This window comes from Neopsephotus bourkii, unplaced genomic scaffold (genome assembly GCF_033783945.1).
Source record: "Neopsephotus bourkii isolate Nb327-2 ecotype Australia unplaced genomic scaffold, CSIRO-AGI_Nbou_v1 NB_1855, whole genome shotgun sequence".
Taxonomy (NCBI): Eukaryota; Metazoa; Chordata; class Aves; order Psittaciformes; family Psittacidae; genus Neopsephotus; species Neopsephotus bourkii.
The window spans coordinates 98855-120799 of NW_026902328.1; the positions used below are offsets into that span (position 1 = coordinate 98855).

At 39.7% G+C, this 21945-nt stretch overlaps 1 protein-coding gene across 3 annotated transcripts in view; it reads left to right on the top strand.

Annotated features, from left to right (window-relative positions):
- The window catches only part of LOC133207285 (oncostatin-M-specific receptor subunit beta-like), a 29254-nt gene extending 12215 nt beyond the window's left edge, over positions 1–17039 (top strand). The window contains exons 2-16 of one of the 3 annotated variants that reach the window (XM_061344051.1): positions 244–350; positions 642–923; positions 1716–1845; positions 3031–3188; positions 5262–5398; positions 6489–6654; positions 7167–7243; positions 7656–7872; positions 8466–8648; positions 9817–9918; positions 10252–10431; positions 12182–12346; positions 13838–13916; positions 14200–14272; positions 15280–17039. In XM_061344051.1, the coding sequence (XP_061200035.1) occupies positions 272–350; positions 642–923; positions 1716–1845; positions 3031–3188; positions 5262–5398; positions 6489–6654; positions 7167–7243; positions 7656–7872; positions 8466–8648; positions 9817–9918; positions 10252–10431; positions 12182–12346; positions 13838–13916; positions 14200–14272; positions 15280–15729 (2478 nt within the window). In that variant the 5' untranslated portion in view covers positions 244–271 and the 3' untranslated portion in view covers positions 15730–17039. The remainder of the gene's footprint in view (positions 1–243; positions 351–641; positions 924–1715; positions 1846–3030; positions 3189–5261; positions 5399–6488; positions 6655–7166; positions 7244–7655; positions 7873–8465; positions 8649–9816; positions 9919–10251; positions 10432–12181; positions 12347–13837; positions 13917–14199; positions 14273–15279) is intronic. The other 2 variants (XM_061344049.1, XM_061344050.1) reach the window with 2 other exon arrangements.
- The last annotated feature ends 4906 nt before the right edge of the window (positions 17040–21945 follow it).

The following is a 21945-nucleotide window of genomic DNA, read 5'->3' on the forward strand; positions in this document are numbered from 1 at the left end:
CAAGGGCTTTTAGTTATGGGAGATATCATGGGTAGTAGAAGAATCGCAGATCTCTATACTTGGAATGTGGCACATAAATTGCCAGTCTCTCCCCACCTTATACAATGGGAAATAGGAGGCAAGTCTCCATTGATTTCTCAGTAAGCTCAGTCATGGAGATTTTATTTTTTTCAGTTGAAATTGGACATTCCAAGTTGAGTATCACCTTACTGACCTAATGCATTCGATGTTGTTTCCTCTTAGCTGAGTGCTGCATGGGCTTCAGAAGATTATGTTTTTCAAGTCCCCTGCTTATGATCTTCAAGAGCAGGCATTTTGGCTGAGCATCAGAATCTTTATTGGTGCAGGAGGTAGTGTTCATCTGTAAAAGCAGTTCTTAAATCCACACTCTTTTTTTCTCCTAAGTGAAAGACAGGAAGGGAGATGAATTTAGTCTCTTAAGTAGTTTGTTGGACTACATTATATGTTTCTGGGTTTGGGAGAAATATAGATATAATTACATGTGGAGTTAACTAAATGGAAGTCTGTGAATGGATAATATAATATTGACAGATTCTTGTGTAAATGCTCAGTTACGTGTTCTGGTTGAAGGTTGCTGCTGTGAACAGATTTTGAAATGTCTAATATATATTAATTTGCAGGCTTGGACACTTCAAATAACAGTGGACCACAAATCTTTCCAAATGAGAAAATTGTAGAGGAGGGCTCTGACATCACTCTTTGTTGCATTGGAAGGAAAGGTCAAATCCTTAAGGAATTCTTTCTAGCTCCAGATGTTCATGTTTTCAGTCACACAGACAGTCAAGTCAGGCTTCTCACTGTGAAAAACGTGTCACATCAAGGAGTGCCTCACATCACTGTCTACTGTCAAGAGTCTTGCGATGAGGAGCAATGCTATGATCATGCAGTTTTCTTTGTGGGTAGTAAGTGAATGCTTTATTACAATTCTATTTTCCTGTTGTTATTAATAAAGAATGGCTGTGAGGGAGTTGTTGTCCTGTCGTCTGACTTCATATCTGTACACTTGCATATAGAAAGAATTAAAGAATAGCATTAAATATGTTCAGATTAATCTCATTAATTGACCCTAGGACAGGTGAGTGATTTTTTTTTCTTTTTTTAAATATACCTACGCACTTAGGAGTTCACAGAATCACAGAATCCCAAGGGTTGGAAGGGACCTCAAGAGATCATCTAGTCCAACCCCCCTGTAAGAGCAGGGTAACCTAGAGTACATCACACAGCAACTTGTCCAGGCGAGTCTTGAATATCTCCAATGTGGGAGACTCCACAACCCCCCTGGGCAACCTGTTCCAGTGCTCTGTCACTCTCACAGTAAAGAAGTTCTTCCTGATGTTAACGTGGGTTCAGCTTCGTTGTCTGTGTGCATGAGGTAAAAACTCTGCACAGTCCCCTTTTGAAGGCTAGTAGCAATTTTTACAGATAGAAGACAGTGCAGATTAAATTAATGAGTATATGTATATAACAAAATAATAACATACAGCAGTGTTCAGATTGAAATTAGTTTATGGTGTTATCCTGATTTCTCTGTGGGATAGTCATTGAATAAGCATAACTGAAATAATAACATCTGTAGTAACCTAAACTTTGTAAATATCCATTATTTGTAGTTTGTTAATATAGTAAAAAGGTTGATGACTTCTGCCTTGACTGCCATGCTGTTGGTGTTTTCTTTGTGTATTCCTTCTGATAAGAATCACCTGATGCACCTGATGATTTTTCCTGCCAAACTCAAGACATGAGAACAGTGACGTGTACTTGGAGCCAAGGAGGCGACACGTATCTTTATGGATGTCATTCACCAAAATACACGTTGTATGAAGAGTAAGTATACTCATTGTTATATTAACTCTGGCCTCTGCTGTACAAAACAGTTACGTTCTTTCATTTAAAATCTGTGGAAATGTTTTATCCTTGTTGCAGTAGGCTGCTGCCTCTTTTCAGCTCACTGATCCTTTATTTAACAAAGTCTGAGCAATGCAAAACTGCTCTCAATTAGACTGCTTACAACAAAGTTGCATGTTCGTCAGACCAGGTTCTGCTTGATAAAACTTACTCTAACCATTCTTTTGGGTTAATTTGTTTGGATATCTTTCAATAGGTACCAAAACACCCTGCAATCATAATATAGATAACTGAAAAATGTATTGTAATTACTGGGTAAAACACACAACAGGTAACTAGCATTTGCAGTTGGTATTAGTGTGCAAGGAATTTGCACTAATGCTGGCGCAAACTGGTAATTCCCAGCTAATCCTCAGCTAGCCTGATTAGCCTCTCTAGCACTTTTTCCGTAGGATTTTATAACTACATCCTAGTGTTTTCCTTCTTGAGCTACTGACAATCCTACTTCTGCCTATAGTTTCTATAATTACAGCTGCTACACAGCTGAGGCTTATCAGACCTAGCCCTTGGTTCCTTGCTACAGAGGCACTTAAATAGGGAGGGAAGGGCCTACAGAGAAAGGGGAACAACAAACTTTCATCAAAAGATCTCAGCAGAAGGCAGGTCATCACTGCATTATACCTTCGTGGTCTCTTCATCATTCAATTCCATTTAGATATTATGATGCTGATTTCACAATGGAAGTTTAGAAGATGCACTTGAAATCACTGCTTCATTTAAAAACATAATGGTAGCTATGTGAAACACTTAATTCTTGGCAAATAAGTCCCTAGTTTAGAATTTCCACAAGGAAATAACTAAAAGCAATTTAGCTGTGTCATAAAAGGATATAAAGTAAGTTTGACTGTATCTTAAAAGTATGGCAATTTAGCTGCATCTTAAAAAGATAAACTCAGTCTTTGAAGAAAAATTTATTCTAATTGTAAGAATAACTATAAACATCTCATGGCAGGCTAGGGGAAAGAACTGGGTAGCCTCTTTTAGTGCGCCTCCGCCTTATTTTTTATAATGTTGTTGGGCATTTTCAACATCTATGTTGATTGTACATTATAGAAAAACGTCTTTCTCTCTTCATCTCCCCTTCACCCCCACTTTCTTTGATAGGTTTTCCCACAAAAAGGTTCCATGCACAGTAAGTTGTTCTGAGCAGTGCTCGTGTTCTTGGGATACAGGCCAGCAGAGGATCCTGAATATCACAGTAACTGTGGAAAACCCACTGGGAAAGAAAACTGCCACAGATGTTTTTGATGTAACTCACAGAAGTAAGATGTTTTCTATTTCTTTGTTGAGGTTTTCTTGTCCTCCTTCTGATCCTAATGCTTGAGTGTCCCAGTTTAAGGTAAAGAAGTCCTTGATTTTTATCTTCACAATTTTCATTAGTTTTCTGACCCTGTGTTGTAGTTACCCACTTGCTTTTCAGTTTCAGCCTTGATAAGCTGTGTTAATGGTAAAAACCAGTTTCACTACAAAGGTCAGATTTGGTTACTGAAATGACCCCTAAAGGTTTCAAAATCTGTTGCTCTGTTAAAGCTGGTTCTTAGTATAGGAAGCAACATGATGCAAGGATATAAAATGGGAAGTTCAAGAAAAATGTCTGTGTCAGTTACTTGGGAATGCAGTCCTTTCTCCAAAGTATTATTGCTGATGTTACTGTGTTGCCGATATAAAATGGAGATGCATATTTTGAAAAGTAGGTAAATAAAATTACTAATACCTCTCCAAAAGGGTTGTGATGCAGATACAAGCAGCCATTGCCAGGAAAGAGGTCATAGTGCTAAACATTCTTGGTGCTAATACTGAACAGTAATGTCAGCAGTGCTACTGTAAGGGCAGAAGAGTAGTTCATCATCAGTGAAATAAAGCAGATTGTTCTGTGAGCAGTAGCTGATGGCTGTGATTTCTTCTTCCCTGTGAGTTTTAGCCATCATCACAGTGTACCCCAGGTCCCATAAGTTCCTACCTACTTCTGCCTTAAAACACCTGGGTATTTCCTGTGTATCCAGCAGTATTTCCAGTTCTCCTTGTGCCTTCTAGTCCCACCACATCACCTCAGTGTTCTGAAGATCCTGTGGCTGCATTAGCTATTTGAAGGAGGCAACAAGTACTTTGCTTAGTTCTGAAGCTGACATCTGATGGACAGGGAATCTGGTGTCACTGCTGCATTTTGGCAGTGCTTCCTTCCTCAGAGGCATTGATTACAGTTTTGCTAGACATGCTTTTTCATATGAATTGTAGGAACTGATGTTAAGCACCTGGCTTTGATAAATTTGTCTCAGAAAGGCATGAGAGTTCTAAAAGTTGAGTATTTGATTGTTTTGGGGTGAAAGAAATAGAGCAGGAAGAAAGTGAAAGAGCAAACTAGGAGGTTGTAGTGATACAACACAATTTTATAAAGTAAGTTTTCATGGAAATTCAGGTTAAAATAGATTACATTCAATGTGCTAAGTACATTAAAGTTTTACTAGTTTTCCAGTTCTGGTGATTGTTAAAAGTTAAAAGTGATATGAGTTAACCTTTTAAATAGTGGTTGCTGTAAAGTCCTTTATGTTTTTTTTCTGGTCCTGGACATACTTACAGTAGAATTTTCCTTATTTAAAGGTTGTCAGTGAGTAAAGGAAAACTGATGTCCATCATTTCCAATTCTGCAGGTGGTAGGTGGGACCCTCTCTATCAAAGCTCCTTTGAGTCTGGAAGTCCTCAAGTTGTAATTCATTGTCCATTAGAATAACGGCCAAGGCTGTAAACATACTGCTTACTCACATGGCCGTGTTTTATTCCTTACAATTGTATTGATAATATGGGAGAGTTTGAGATCTGCTGCTCTCTGAATACTGGTTACATAGCAGGAAAGGATCTCAGAAATCTTCTGGAAGAAGTATCATTGGCATTGTTTACCAGGGGGTAACTACTGTCAGGAGTCAATGTAAGAGATATGAATAAAATTTGTGGTGAAAAGACTGGATCCTGGGGTATAGAAATGTGGGAAATGTTACTGTGCTACATCAGGAGCCTCCACCGAGCTCCTGGATTAGAGAATTTTCCAGTGTGTGCAATAAAAGTCTCTTGAGTCCGTCTTTTGTTCACAATTTTCTAAAATATTTCCAAGTCAGCACAAGGGTTGTTTTTTTTTTTCTATTTTTGGTTTGGTTTGTTAGTTTTTTTAATAATATTTACTTGCATTTATATTCTAAAATTAATTTTTTACTAATTTAGATATGCTTCTCCTAGACTGGCAAAGAAATCTGTATTTATTTGCTTTTACTACTAAGCTAAAATACCTTAAAATTCCTTATGTTTTATGAGGGCTAACTCAGATCTTCTGTTGATGTTGACAGTTTATCCCGCTGCACCTTCGCAGCTGTGGGAAGAATGCACAGATACCAAAATCACATTATATTGGAGACATCGAAACAAAGGAATTGAACTCTTTTGTCAGACTGAAGTGCTCCTACCTGATGGGAAAGTAGAATTGGTATGAAACCTGAATTTCATACACAAAAACATAACCAGTATCTTTTTTTATGTGAGATTAAAAAATAATTTCCCAGCAATTTGCATACAGTCTAAATCTCATGACCATGTTGATGTGTCTGTTTTCTGGATTTGTTTGATCTACACTTAGGATAGCTGGGTAGGATAACCGTTAACTATTGCTCACCTTGATGTATCATGTTTTTATTACTCATCTCATCTTACACACAAATGTTGAAAGGCGTGTTGAAGGCTTTTTTCATGTTAGTTCAGGAGCTTTCTGTGTACTGTTTACTGTACTTTATGGTAGTGTGTCTGGTTTCTAATGAGGGAACCCCACACAGTTTCTCTTACCATGTTCTTCCATCTCCCTGAAGGTTATCTGAGTGGCCTCCTTGTTTGTTCCACCTGTTTCGCAAAGAGTTAGCCAGTCTCACCATTTGTATGTGTACTGTCGTTCCTCTGTAGCCCTTATCTTATGAAGGCAGCTTGCCTCTAGTGTATTACAAAGGCATTATGAAGATCAGGATCAAATTGCGTCCTGGCTTAAGTATTGCTCAGGAGCTGTTAGGTCAAATGGCTGCTGCTGCAGTTGATCATTGCAGAAAACAGTTTAGATGAGAGGCTTGAAAGCATGCTCACTTTCTGACTTTTGCTAGAACTCTCTCTGCTTCTTGGGAGGGAGTGGAGGAAAAGGGTGGGGGAAAAATGAAAGAATAGATGCTGTGGATAGATCTGAAACAACATACTACTTACATGAACTAAGTAAGAGGCCCAGACTGTGAGGTTAAGATCTCATTAGGTTCCCTGCTTCATGTGGAAAGTAGTCACTTGACAGGTTGTGCGTGACTCATACTCAGTTACACTGAGACAGCCTGCAGACTTCTTTTTGGATCTCCCAGTCTTTTGATCTTGTGAAAATCTTTTTTAGGGTTTGTTTTTTTTTTTGACTATTGTTGCATGTTTATCTTTTCCAACTCAACTGGCTACTATAGTATCTAGAGGAAAAGCTATTTTATATTTCTTAGACAAAAACCTCTTGCTAATGAAGATGAACTGAGCCTTAACTGTTCTCTTTTTCTGTCTTGCAGCATAATAGTTCAGACACACACCTCCATTATGGCTCACAGAGCATTACGCTGGATGGACTGCAGCCATACACTGAATACACAACTAGAGTGCACTGTGGGGCAGCTAAGCATTTCTGGAGGTGGAGTGAATGGAGTGAAGCCCGAACCATCAGAACAAATGAAGCAAGTATGTCCAATCTATTGAGAAGGAAAGCTTGAAGGATGTTCTTTACTTGCCACCTCTGTTTTGACATTTGGTGCTATGATCTTGCTGTGTAGCTAAAGCAGAGGCCTGTCACATGCATAAAAGTAGAGGCACACTAAGCAAAATTTAAGAAGGTGTCTCCTATTAAGCAACTCTTATCCTAGCTGCAAGTCTGCCATTTCATCTAGTGCAGGCAGATGACTGGAGGATGGGCAGACTTGAGTTAGTGTTCTGTGAGGGCTGGAGGAATGGTGCAGAGAACTGGGAACTGCAAGCAAAGAAGGATTTTCTAGGGAGATGAGTGAGACATTCATTCAGAAAGAATAATGAAGAGAGAAAGAAGTTAAAGGATAATTCTTTGGCAATACCTGCCAGTGATGGGGAAAATGGAAAAAGAGGGTTTGGGGTTGGAATTCCTTCAAATAGAAGGAAACAATTGAATGGTTTATCCTTTCTGCACCTAGAATACCTTTGATTTGCTGTATTAATTGCAGTTCCGTCGGGGAAACTGGACATCTGGAGAGAAATTACACCAGTTCAGGGGGGCAGGAATGTGACCTTGTTCTGGAAGGTAAGGCATTGGTACAGAAACAGAAGCAAAGCCTGTCATGAACAAGTTGGAAATTTCTTCCATGAACTTTAACAAGTTTGTGTGCACTTAATACCACTTCAGTATGAAAATGTCTTTTTAAGAATCAGAGACAAATATCAGATATGACATATGTTAGAATATACGTAGCTGTGTGCTGCTCTGGCATTTCAGACATATACTTCTAACTGTTATAGCAAGACAAAACCCATTACTGAGATTTCTGCGTTTCTGTTTCCACCAGTATATGTATGCATGTATGGAAACAAGTATATATATTCTTACAGAAGTAATATATCCAATTAGTTATTTAAATTTCTAAATGTTCCTTTTTTTTTTTTTTTCCAAAAATGTAGTAAGTAATTGGTGTCCACCCCTTTAACATTTTCCCCAGCAAGCACCAAGTTTTCAAGCAAATGGAGAAAATATTTCATATGACGTAACCTGGGGAAAAGTAGAAGATGATTCTAAGTCTGAAAGCATCACCTTTTCATCAGTCTACAATAGCACAAGGATTTCCATTGATAACCATTCTTACAGAATCAGTATCACAGCAAAGAACAATGTTAATTATTCACTTCCTTCAATATTGATAATCCCTAGCACTACAGGTAACAGTTTTCAGTTAGTTTCCATTATGAGAGTTTTGAACCGTTCCAGTATGAGAATTTATCATCCTGGGGTAACAAACTAACCTGGCTTGTTAACTCACATCACTGCTATCTGAAAATTATGAAGGTGTTACTGCCTACAGGATGGTGACTGCATGAATATTTAGCTTAAGTGCCTTGATCCATCCCTTTCAACAGACAGTCTGTTTTGCACAGAGAGGCTCCGCAGAGCAAAACACATTTAGCCTTAAATTAGGGTCTCAGACCTGCGGCTGGTGCTGTGAAGATGCAGCCAGTGCCTTGCGGAGAGCTTTTGTGTGTGATTAGCCTCTTGTTATTATGTCTCCAGGTTTCTGAAGTTTTATGAATATATAGTAATAATTAGTGGATTTTGTTTTAGCTGTCAGCTTTCAGCATCCACAGAAATCAACTTGCAGCCTGTGAAAGATCCAGTACGTCTGATAGTGAAGGAATGTGACTGTTTTATTATTATTGTTTTTAACAATTTAGCATAGAAACTATATTGATCTTCATTTATGAATCAAGGGTCTTATGAAGGAGAATAACAGCCACTATGTTTTGTTCATTCCTAGACACCAAAGAGCTTAAAGAAGAACAGGTTAATGGTACAGATGATGGCATTTTTATTACCTGGGAGCCCAGACATATATATGACAATTACATTGTTGATTGGTGTAATTTTCCAATGTTACAGCCTTGCGACTTGCAGTGGAAGAGATTTGGGCCCAACACTTCCAGTGCTCTGATCAACTCAGGTGAAAGATGAACCATTTTTCTTTCTTGATGCCTGTGCAACAATCTTTCGTGCTGTGGGCATTAACTGAATTTAAGAAACAAATCCTGTGGAATGTTGAAATCTGTGCAGTGTAGGTGTAATTCTTCAAAGGCATGTGGTGTCAGGCGGTGCCTAGCAAGTGAATTAGACACCACAAATACACCAGCACTAGTAAGCCTTGGAAATCAGTGCAGGATTTTAGAAAACTCAGTCCAGCATTTTCGAAAAAGGTCTTCTGAGTGTCTTGCAGTAGTGTCTTGAGGGTGGATGGTGAGATTGATGAAGGAGTTAAAAATCTGTTAGCAGGAGAGATGCAGAACTGAGTTCTGCCTTACCTGTAACATGGCTCAGAAGTTTAGACTCCAGCAATTTAACACCCACTGTGTAGTGAGAGGTTTAGTGCTGTCAGTGTACCACAGGTAATGTGTCTCAGAACCAGTCCTTGCTTAGGACCAGTTGTGTAGTTTTTCATCCTACTACTGGCTGGGAAAAAAAAGATTCTAGCTGTGTGAAAGTTGTTCTGATATACTTCCACAGCTGAAAGAATACAGACTTCCTGGTTTCTCTAAAGCTTTGGAATGAAACATGTTTGAACAAAATTTGACTGAACATACTTCAGTGTACAGTGAAGGAACAGCACTTCAATGCATACAAACACATGAGAACCTTCATCCTCACTGGAGGGAGAGTGGCAAAAATGTTGTTCAGTTCTTCAGTAGGATGCACTTGGTTAATGCAAGTGGGAGCGGATGTCAGTGAGGATAACATGGCATCCTGATGCATGAGTACGTGTCTATGGTAAACAGTCCAAAACATGACCCTTGCCTGTGCCAGAAATGGAACTGAAATTATCTTGATTTGATGCATTCTCAGTCTGTTGTACACTCATCTTGAATACACTAGTGCAACAAAAATATAGTAATAATCCCCCTCAGTACCCTCTTTCAGACAAAATAAATTTGTTCAATTCACATTCGACACACTAAGAATTGGTTTACCCTGTGTCTCCTTCAGTTGCCTTAAGAGCACAATAGCCCACAAAGAAGATTTCTAACGGAGTACAGACCTCTGTAAAAATCAGTTAAGTAAAAGCAAAACAAAAAGACAAACCATAACCTATTTTTGTAACTAGTTCCACTATTTTCTAGCTGCTTTTATTCCAGGGGTGAGATACAAGTTCCAAATCTATGGATCTGTTGCTAATAAAGCATCCTTACTGGAGAAGAAGACTGGTTTCCTCAGGGAGCTACGTAAGTTGGCAATATACTTAGGGTTTGTGTGTTTACTAAATTAATCTGTCACAAACAGAAGAATTCCACATCCTTCCTACTACAACTAGCTAAAAATGTATTTGCTGTGATGTCTCTGTATAAGCATTAATTAGAATAGCTGAACAAAGCTGTGATTAGCAGTCATTTGGACTGGCATAATGTGAACTGCATGAAGGCTCTGTGGAGAGCTTTGGCTTTGTTCAGCTTTTAAATACAAGTAGGATAGAAACACCATTTGTGACTGTAGATGTTTTTTAAGAGAACATTCCTGAAGACTAATGATAAGTTTTACCTGAATTTCCTTTCTTCCAGCTCCTGTACTTGACCCTGTTGTGGAAAAAGTTGAACTGACTTTCAATGCAGTAACGCTCTGTTGGGATTCTTATCCCACAAATGAATCACAGTCTGGTTTTGTAAGAGGCTACCATGTTTATGTGTCACCTCTACAAGAGGACTGCAGTTTGAAAGGATCCCAAAAACATGTTCTTCCAGGTAACTGGGCTCTGGGATTTAGGAATTTATGTCATTAATGCAGGTGGAAAACTGTGTGGCTGGTGCTGATGCTGCAGCCTTTTAGAAAGTTGATATTAGGGAGGCACATTGGCTTATTAGGCAATACACAGGTTTCAACATCTGCTGCCTTTAAATGCTCTCTAATGCTTGAGGTGCTAATGGATGAAAGTGGGTCCTGGCTTTATACAGATTTCTAGCCTCTGTCATGTTGTCCATAGTTACTTTTAACTCCAGTGTGAGCTCCAGAAAAGCTTGTTGTAGTACTGTAGGAGGAGTCAAGTTTCTGCCTCTTATGATCTGAGTTCTGGATGAATTTTGAAAACATCTGTTTGTGGTCTACTTGGATGAGAGTCATAGGAAGCATGCTAGTTTTACTAGGATTTTGGGTATTTTAGAAACAGATGGGATATAATTTATTTCCTTGAGAATTGGAGCACTGTGTGAATTCCCTATTTAAATTCTTTTATAGCAAACGTATTTGTGGCTGTGCTCTACCATGGAGTTCAGCAGAACTGAGCTGTGGGGTGGCACAAAGCCACATTTAAACTTGTATATCTGATCTTCCTGCTGCACAGTAAAAACTGCCCCAGATGACTTCGCTCCATTATAATTTTCAGATGTTTCCACCATGTTTCAGGATAATTTCCCCTTTGCCTCTGCTTCCAGTTGGGTCACCTCCTGTGTCAGATCCTTCTGGTGATTAGACTAGTACCAAGTTGAAAAGCTTATGTTGAACTGAAGGAGGCTTATATAGAAGTTCCTGTCACAACTAACCTAACCATAGAAGTATCAGGTTTCTGCAAGTCATCCCAGTTAGACTTTAAAATGTTTAAATCAAAGATTTCCTGCTTTGTCTGAGCTCAGACAAGGGGCGTGACTGAAAAGAGGAGGAATAATATAACCCTTTTCTCCCTGGGGTCTGGAAGTTGCACAGTAGAGAGGCAAAAGAAGTTTTTTTTCAGGCAGCAAATTCTTGCTTTTGATTATCTTCCAAGAACTTCACCAAAGCTTAAGGGCTACAAGAGTCCAGTGAAAAAGGAAATGGCAAAGCTGAAGTCATTCTGTTCAAAACCTCTAGCAAAAGGAAATCAATCAGTTTCAGCTTTTGACAGCAAGTTATTAGGTGGGCTGTCAAAGGATGTGCAATGCTGTGCAATGTGCAATGTCCAGTTAGAAGGAATGTGAGTTCACACAAGTGTCAGTGGGTCAGGACACATCATCTTTCTCAGAAGAATGTGCAAATTGCAAATGTTTTGTTGCTTTGGTGGCCTATCATCTGGGTTAAGATAATTTGTCACATGTAGGGGAGAACTTAACTGCAGCCTTTTGATACTTGAAGTGGACTTATAAGAAAGATGTAGAGATACTTTTTTTTTTTCCTCTAGGGAAGAACACCTGCAGGTTTTTTTTACCTGTAGGGCCTGTAGCAATATGACAAGGGGGAATGACTAAGCTGAAAGAGGGTAGATTTAGACTAGATATTATGAAGAAATTCTTTACTGTGAGGGTGGTGAGCCACTGGCAGAGGTTGCCCAGAGAAGCTGTGGCTGCTCCATCCCTGGCAGTGTTCAAGACCAGGCTGGACAGGGCTTTGAGCAACCTGGTCTAGAGGAAGGTGTCTCTGCCCGTGTCAGGGATGTGGAACCAGATAATCTTTGAGGTCCCTTCTAGCCCAAATGATTCTGTGATTCTGAGATTCTATGATTCTGACTTACCTGTTTCATTTTAGATGATTCGGTGCTATGTAAATACACAATTGAAAATCCAGAAGAAAAGAGATACACCGTGAAACACCTGTTGTCAAACACAAAATACAAACTTGTAGTTAAAGCATATACAGGTGGAGGAGAGACTCCCATTGTTAACTTTATATACATAGATACACCGCTTAACTGTGAGTATTGGCTGTGGAAAATTTGTCTTCTAGCGGAAGGAAAAATATTTAATTCAATGTGACACACATTGAAAAAGAATCCAGCTGAGAACCAAAATGTGCATGCCAACACGGCATTGTGATACTTCTAAGTTGCTATGTTTTTTCCATTTTAGAATGAAAATAATTTTACATCCTTACTGAGGTTTTATATCTTTCTGGGAAGTAGCTGAATTTATGCATGCTTACATGACTAGTGAGTCCTGTTCACTAGAATGCGTTGAAGAACTGCATTTTGATTTAACTAGTTTTCTAATATAAATAATATATATGAATAATAACAATTTATAAAACTACAGACCTGTGTGCAAACAGGTAATTTCTTAATGGGCTCTTGAACTTCTAGTAGTGATTATTATTCTCATCAATCTTTAAATCCATTGCAAAGTTAATTCCTGCATATGTCAGTAAGAAGGGATTGTTGATTCAAGCATTGTAGTTTGCTAACTGGGGAGATCTGGTCATCAAAGAAGAACAGAATATCACTTTCCTGTAATTCTGTTCCCCTGAAAGTACCACTCAGCAGTCGTGATTGGGAAACTTACTATCCAAACCAGAGATGCCTGGTTCGGAAAAATTAGTTGGGGGTGGAAGTGAAAGGGGAGAGGTAGGAAAGGGTGAAGCCTTGGCTCAGGCAAGGAGACTTGGTGTTTTAGACTAACTAACTACCAGAACACTGTCTGCCTTAGACCTATGTCTAGCTCCCATTAGCCAGCCTACTCTTGTGCAGACATAGACATACATACAACTGCACAGGGAATCAAAACCCTTAGCTAACCAGGAAAAAAAAGGAGAATGCAACACACGTCCGTTCCCTGCTGTGATGTGTGGTAGGACACACAGATTCACTGGCACAGGGCAAGAGGGCACTGGCTGGGGCAGGACCACAAGCACTAGCTAGTGCTCCCCCTCTGCCTCCTTATAGCATCAGCTATCTGAGAAAAGCACAGCCCAAGGCTGTGTCTTCCAACAAGAAGGAGATACATTGGGTTTCTTGTGTCAGTGCAAGTCCTAGGGGAGCATGAACACTTGTCTGTCTTGCTATAAACCAGCCATACCAGAGGTATGGATGTTCTGTCAGCGTCTCGTGGTAAAATCTGTCTTCTTTGGGGGTTGGAATGATACTTAAAGTGAAGTGAGGTTATTGTTGTCTTAGCTTTTGGAAATTAACCCTTACAGTTAAGGTGTCAACATGAGAACAAATTGAAAGCACTTAAAAAAGTAGTACTAATTCAATTTTGGTAAAGGGAATCAAGGTTCAAAGACTTAGGGCTGTGTCCCAGAACTTCCAGACAAACTACCTTGCAACCAGAGACCACACACACAAGTTTTACAGCTGAGTTAGTGGCAGCTATCCCATGTGGGCATAATATTGTTTTTGTCCTAGGAACTCAGGCTGTATTGACAGGGTAGAAGTTGGAAACAAATTTTAAAAGTATTTTTCTTCCATAGCCAACATGCTGTACCTCCTAGTCCTGTTAGTGATAGTTCCTGCACTAGTAGCAGCGATATGCCGCTGGAAGATGAAGTGGTAAGTTTTAATGCATTTTTCTGTTGTTGACAGAGAATGTAACTAGCGTAATTCACAAACCACAGCTGCAGCTTCTTGTTTCCAGCCTGTTGTAAGGCCTCATTCATTTTTCCTTTGGCTGTCCAACTGTGTGAATGGACGATTTAAGTATTTGGCTTGCGGCGTTTGTGACACGCATCATCTGCTGCTGTTCCTGTGCCCATCTACACATGGCTTTTGCTGGTAGAATATGCTTTGAAGAGAGAAAAAAACCCTATCATTTGTTTTACTCTCTTATTTCCAGGGTGAAAGAGTGCTGCTGTCCTGTAATACCTAGTCCTAACAAGAGCAAAGTGCTGTCATTCAAAGAGTTTAAGGTAAGGCCATTAAAAATCTAGTATTTTTCATTTTTCCATTCTTTGATTAGTGAAGTTTCAGAAAAATACTCTCCTGGTGTTGGCTACATTTAAAAATGAGTGATGCTTACTATACAGAAATCAACATAATATCATCATTTAGTGGAAAATTCTTCTTTCAATATTCATTTGACTCCACATTGATCATTCTGTATTCTGTAGTCTGTTACTGCAAAAAGTGAAAGTGGAATTGGAGAATAAATTAAATCTTTTGATACAGCAGGTGACTCATCCAGTATTACAGTTCAAAACCCAGCACTGTGTAAACAAAACAGACCGGAGGATATGGCACTTTGCTGCAGCCTGGGAACCGTCTACCCCATCCTCCTGCCTCCTACATCGCAGCAGAGGGCACTGCAGAGATATACTTGTTGGTGGCCCCTGTGAGGATGCAGAGAGACCTGCCAGGCACTGCCAGGTCTGGCTGGGAGAAAAGGAGTGGTGAAAGGCATTCAGCTGCTTCTGCAGGCCCTTCGAACCAGAGTCTGCTCCTTCCATGCAGGGGAGTCAAAAACTGGGGATACTTCTTCATCGTGATAGGCCTGGGGCTGCTGCTTTTTTGGCTGCTGGTGTTCACTGAGCAGTAGCACCAGAGGGTGGACACTGTACCACCTAACCTCTGCTGCTGCTGCCTTCCTGTCACTTACTGGTTTCAGGGTAAAAAGTGCACACATCAAAAGCCTGGCAAAGGCTTTAAAGCAGAGGGACATGGTTCATTCTTGAAATGTAGTTATACTGAACTTGCTTAGATATCTCTAAATAAATACTCTTGATAAATGTCACATAAAATACAGCTTCTGTTGGTATTCTGTACATGTGTTTTCCTTCAAATTCCATGTGTTTGTTTGAAAAATCCAAGCTCAAAAAAATTATAAGACAGTAGAAGAAGTGCTTGAAGTAATTGTTCCCTTTCCTTTACTTTGGGCTTATTACTTTGAGTAATTATTTTGTTTTATGATCTCTTGTAGATTGGTTCTGAGAAAGTATTGAAAATAAGTGACTGCATTCCTGACGTGCTAGCAGTGGACAGTAAGGCTGAAGCCGAGAAGTTACATCCTTGGAGCCAGTTGTCTTCAATGACAACAGATTATAAGATTGATGATCACAATTCTTCCCGCATTTACCTTAATGAAAATGAAGAGAGAGACTTTACACCCACACCTACACCTCAGACTCATACTTGGTTTGAAAATTTTGCTTATTCTTCTCATCTCGCAGTTGAATCTGATGCCTATCAACTACCAGAGACAATAGAAGCAAGCAAGCCAGAACTGTCAGTCATGCTGTACCAGCCACACCTCTACTTCGACGTTTGTAAGGAAGATGTTGCCTCAACACCCAGAGAAACAGCTGGCAGAAAGACCAACCTGAGATACGTTTCACAAACAGATGTGCACTGCCTAGGGAGGAAGCTTTGATGTACTCTCCTCCTTTGAGTCCATCCAGTTTTCGGTTACACAGTGTAAATAAGAACTTACAAACCCACACATTGTTTGGATGAAGGCTTTCACAAGCCCAACTGCACTACTTCAGTTAATGCTGAAAAGCTCTTACTTCAGGACTAGTTTAAAAATACTGTCTTGTGCACAGGAACGATGTGTGCTATGGTTTCATCACATATTACAGGCATTATATAAGCTTTACAGGCAGCTTTGTGGCCTATATTATGTAGAAAGTTAGATCATAGCAGTTCATCATGGTCTGGTACAGAGAAATACTATATTTTGCAGAGATTAAAAATGTATTCAGAAAGTAGAGGAACAAGTTAAAGAAGTGAGAGTGCTCACAGACTGTATTTATTTTACTTTGTGAAGTAAATTACAGCGTGCTTACTCTGTGCTTTGGCCACCCCAGCAAGTGTGGGTTGCAGCTGTGATGGAGTGTTACTCAGCTTTGGGGTGTGCTCCAGCCCAGTAACACTGGGGGTGTGGGTTGTATTTTCCCTCTCTTAGGTGATGTAAGGAATCAGCATGGAAGGGTTTACCTGCACTCGGTGTGTGGCACATTGCTGAAATATTAAAAGGAACTTCGACTTCTCTAGGAGTGCTACCCTGTGCACCAAAATACAGTGACCATCTTGCTTTTACTCCCCTTGTCTTCTAACTACACTTGGTAGGTGAAAGAACACAGAAAACAGGTTTTTATAGGGTCCAGGGTTTTAACAACGTCAGGCCCTGCTAATGGGCTGCTGCTCTGTTTCTGGTGACTGCCTTCTCTGCAGGAAGAATGACCCTTCGAAATCCTAAGCAAAATCCTCATAACTGAATGGAGATGTGGGGGGGGGGTGAGTGGGAAGGAGCTGTTATCAACAGGACAGCTGTTTGCAGAGGTGTTACCATGGCAGTATTTCTCTGCTTGAGCAGAAGAACTTAACTTCTTTTATCATTAACCCCTGCACTTACATAGCAAGCCCCAACCAACCAGGTAAGCAGGCACATGCATAGGTATATGAATTCCATTTGTGAAGATTGTCATATTCAGGCTCTCGGCTGGATCTCCCAGCACTACTTTTGCATGTACTGAAGATAGTATTTTTATACTAACCAGAATCTCTGCAGTAGGCAACAGTGAATTTGGTCTTCCATTTTGAGTTAAAAAGACTTGTACTTTTGTAATGAAGCAGAAGAGTTGGAATTGATCCAAGTGTCTTAGCAGATTAACCTCCCCTAGTACACATGGAACTCATTGGTTTTGCTTAACTGTGGTACTGTCTAGAATCTTTCATGATTCAGATTAAGTTGAATTCTTTTAAAGCACAGGACAAGTAGTTCCTAGAAGGGAAAACATGAAGTGTTTGTCTAGATGTGATCTTCAAAGTGCAGTTCCTCATCTTTCCTATGTTTAACTTTACAAAAACAAAGCAGCACCAGAGAGAAACAAGTGTTAACACTGAACCATGTCTAGGATTTGAAGTGTTGCTTACAGATGGTGTTGTACTGTCCCTGAGCTGCGTTGTTTGGGAAAACTCACAAGATCTTACACGGACATTGAGTGAGACAAGCGTTGCCTGCAGAGGGAGAAGTCCTCTGGCAGGTAGCAGTGCAAAGAAAGTAGGCAGGCCAGTGGCTAGCTGTGGCTGCTATCTGGTCAGTGCAGACTGTGCTGTGCCCACAGGTGGGTTATGCAGATTTACTTCAGAAGTAGAAGAGAGTAAGGTCCTTCCTTTCAGCCATCAGGTAGTGAGGTAAGGAAACAGCACAGAGAACAGAGAAGGAAGAGTGATGCTGTTCAGTGGAGACATCCCAGTTTTCCCCTCATATTGAGTTACAGTGAATCTGAAAGTTTGAACCACAGTATCCTTGTGGCTTAGGACACATTTTCTTCTCCAGAGTTTTTCATCCTATCCTATATACTTGCCCAGTTTAACAGCTTCACTGCTAGGAGAAAAGGACAATAAACAGAAGTGAGCTGTTCTACTGAAATAAAACGGCCTAGCTGTGCATTTCAAGAATAGGTTTGTTTATGTAAAGAGGTTTGAAAGGTATCGTAAACCAAGAGCTCACATCTAAGGGAACTCTGATACACAAGTCATTCCAAAAAGTCAAACTACCCGGGAAAGCCTTTAAATTTCAACATGCTGCAGCTCCTCACTCCAGGACAGCTCTATCAGAGCACACATCGCTGCTTTTGAAGTGTGTGAGAAAAAACACACACTGTCTGTGGTGATTCCATCCAGGGAGCAAGCGGAGGGGCTAATGGAACAAGCTGTTCCTTACTGGTGGTGAGACACCCCACCTCAAATCCCCAGATCCTTCCCACAGAGATCTGGCAGTGATGAAACTGCTTTGTCAGGAAGCCAGGGGACACGTTGCCAGGTACCACCCCGATGGCTGGTGAGGCCATGAGAAACCTTTCTGCTGGCTGCGCCTGAGGGCTGACATATTGTGAAACCACCTGCACTCAAAAGCACACACACAGGATTCCAGGGAGGACACAGTGACCTTTCCAGGGGCACAGCCTGGCCATAAGAACGAGGAATAAAGACTAGAAACGTGTTTTTGGTTTTGTGGAGAGGTATGTACAACTTCTAAGACATCTGTCTTGTATTAATGGTTAAAGAATTCAAAACTGTTAACTTGTTTTTCTCTTTGTTTATAATTCAGCTTTCACAGCTGCATTTGAAATGCTAATACTTAAACCATCACATAGTGGAAAATTACTCTCAGTATCAGTATGCTATTTTCAAAATAAAGATGGTATATAAACTATTTAGTTCCCTTATGTTTTTGTAAGACATCCTAGAATGCATTAATGTGAAAATGTATTTTTAACAAAAGTTTATTTGCAAAGCTTCAGACTGTTCTAGTTAACCGGTAACTTAAAAATTTAAGTAGAATTCCAATCCATTTCTAGTGCTGAGAGGTACACATGAGACCAGAACAATTGTATGAAGTTTAATTACATTTTATTAACAAGGCATCCCTTTGATAAGACTATGCTTCAGAAGGCTTTTAATGCCCATTGACATGAACTGTGCACACTATAGGAGAAAAAAAAAAAAACAGAAAAAAAGGAAAAAAAAGGAAAAAAACCAACAAAAAAAAAAATCAAAGTGGGCAATACCATTTGGGACAAGCCTCTGTTTAAATTATACACAGCTCAATGCAATATTCTTACGGAAAATATATAAATACTTTTTCTTTCTATGTTACAGGTATACAATATAAATCAGATTTCAATGTCTGTTCAGTGACCTACAAACACTAGAACCCCAAATATGTAGCAGCTTATTACTAAATAAGAAAACACCACACGGGGTAGGGAGAATAAAGTCTTGAGATATTCCTTGATCCCCTTTTTCCTCAGAAGGATTAATTTAGACAATCTCTTGTAATGCAGTTTTAGGGATGCTGACAGCCCAATACTGGAACAATTTTTCAGTTAAATCTACAAAGTGTCTGCCTTTTCCCCCCTTAGACATTGCATCTCGTGCTGGAACATCCTATTCAGCGACAAAATGGTATCTTACACTTTTTGGCATAAATTACGATTTCTCAAATAAAATAGTGTGTTTTACAAAGCAACTCAAGCAAAATGTGCAATTCCTGCATGCTGTGGCATTGTTGTCCATTTACATTACAAAAAAGTCAAAAGAATACCCACATTCTTTACTGAACTTACAAATCTGTTGAAAACAAAACGATCCAGGGAACCAGAACTGGGAGTTAAGCAAAATCCAAGATGTGGGAGGTTTCTAGTGAAATACAAGCATGTTTTCTAGCATGTTCCCAAAGGTCTTTTTATAGTTCTCAGATTCTACTCTTACCTAGTATACCCTTAATAAGAACATGGTAATAGAAGTGTAGCTTAAAAAAGAAGTTACTGGACCTGCTTTCAGGTGGCTCCAAGTGAAACTCGGAGTAACAGGATTTGTGCGTAACCCTGCCAGGGGGCGAGCACAGATCTCAGAGATGTTCCCAAGCCTGGCAAAAATTCTTCCACTGGGAGTGCTCAGCTTGAGCTCACACTTAGAAGGTAACCACCAGCTTCCTGCAGTCCAAAAACCCAAATACCAACTCTGGGACATAGGGTAAGAAGGAGCAACAGCTGGCTTCATCTCTCACTAAGCTTTGATTACTGCCTGTTTCTTGAATAGCTACCTCTCCAGGCACACAGTAAAGGTGCTACAGGGTTTTTCAGTTTCACTGCAATCACAACTCTTCTTCAAGACCACTACATACATTTCAAAATAAAATGACAGAAAGACAATCAGGATTCTCACTGCTTCCTTTCCAAATGTTTATAAGGGCAGCTCACCTCAGTGTGCCAGTCCACTATGCTCTTACAGTACCAAACAGTTTAGCACTTCATTGTGTCTTGTGAACCAACAAGAACAAAATCCAAGGAGAGCACATTTAGGGTACCTATGTCAGGTCAAAGAAACCCAGATGAGGAAAAGCAACTGTTACAAGCGTATCATACCAGGGGCCCAGCATTCAAGTCTCCTCCAGCTCCAAGTGATGCCCATGAGAGCTGGGAGCTCTCTGCATCTCTGAATTTCAGATAGCTGATGAAGTCTCTCTCCAAAAGGGCACCTGCAGCACCCAGCTCCATCCTCCTCCCTACTCCCACTCATGGAGAGAAAGGCCCTTGGGGAAGTAACTGGGAGACCTTTAGTTAGCTGTCTGGCCTTTGAAAGGGCTCTCTCCTTGCACTGACTGTAAAAGCAGACTGAAGAAAACTAGCCCCCTAACATAGTAGAGCCAGCTTCTCCTTCCCACAAAGGTCTTTCACCTCAGAGCAAAGCATTTTGTGTTAGCATAATTAATCATTTGGGAGTTTCCTTTGCCACAGCAACCAAACTGTATTAGTATATAGTGCAAGTGAAGGTTATATACTTCACCCTTTATTCAAGCATTTACATCAGCAATTGTTTGGCTTGGAAAAACAACAAAGCAGGTGGTCTGTCAGCTTCCCTTGCAAACCTTTTCAAGAGAAGTGGAAGGACTATTAATCAGGGTTAATATAAGCACAACTGTTATTTACTACTATTTTCTTAAGTTTTATCATGAAGCAAATAAAACCCCAACATAACAACTTTGAAAGGGATATCTTAAAATGAAAATCTACAGAATTGGAAATTCACAGTTTATAACTAGGCCAATATCAGATTCCTTCAATTATAGCATCCCTTCATTTGCCAATTAAAATGAAACACTAACACGAGCTTACTGTAAATAAGTAAATTCATTCTGGAAATGTTGTCTATTATGTACAGTACAGACTTCCCATCCTCTATGTGTACTTCTTGAAATCTACTGACACTCATACATTTTCAGGGAAAAAATAAATCACATTTTACATCTGAATCTGCAGCCATAATTTTTACGTCAGGTTTCTGTTGTCATGGATCCCCACACAAGCGAGTACTTCAGAAGAGGTAAGCATTTCAGGATGGAGAGTCTTTCAAAAGCATATTAACACTGCTTTTGCTTACCTTTTTATAATCAGAGGCCTTTATATAGTGCTTCCTATGTTAAGTGCTACAGGTTAAACTGGTAACAAATGAACAAAGGTGTTTTTTTTTTTTTTTTAATTCCAGGTGATAAAACTTGTTTATTTTGCTTTAACTGCAGAAAAATAACATGGAGTCGTTCAATGTAACCCCACTTAGTTATTAAAACAAATCTCTCATACTCTAACCTAACTGAGGTAGTGTTTGAAACTACGGTATATGATACGCTAGCCCCATTTTTGGGAAAACTACATTGTTTCCTTTGGAGTTTATACCACTATTTGGTCTACTGTGATTGACATTTTGGTTTTACAGAAGCATTTATTTCTTATGAGCAGAAGTCCAATAGTTACCGGATATTTTCAGAGCATTTCAAACATGCCTTGACACACAGATGTGCTATTTGTGTCACTGACCATAGAAGAGTTAAATCAGTTTCTTTTTGCTCCTTCTTTCAGTGGGAAGTCATGAAAAGATAATCTCAGGAATTAAATTTAACTGTAAGCAGCAATTTACAATCTGCTTTACCAGAATGTGATGGTATGCAGTGCACACAAAAACTCAGTGAAGTGATAGCTACAAAGCAGTGCTTATGTGTCTTGTTTTACTGTTCACAGGACTATCTATTGAAATCTCCAGTAGCATAGCTAGGAAGAACAGAGTTGTGAGCATGAGGATA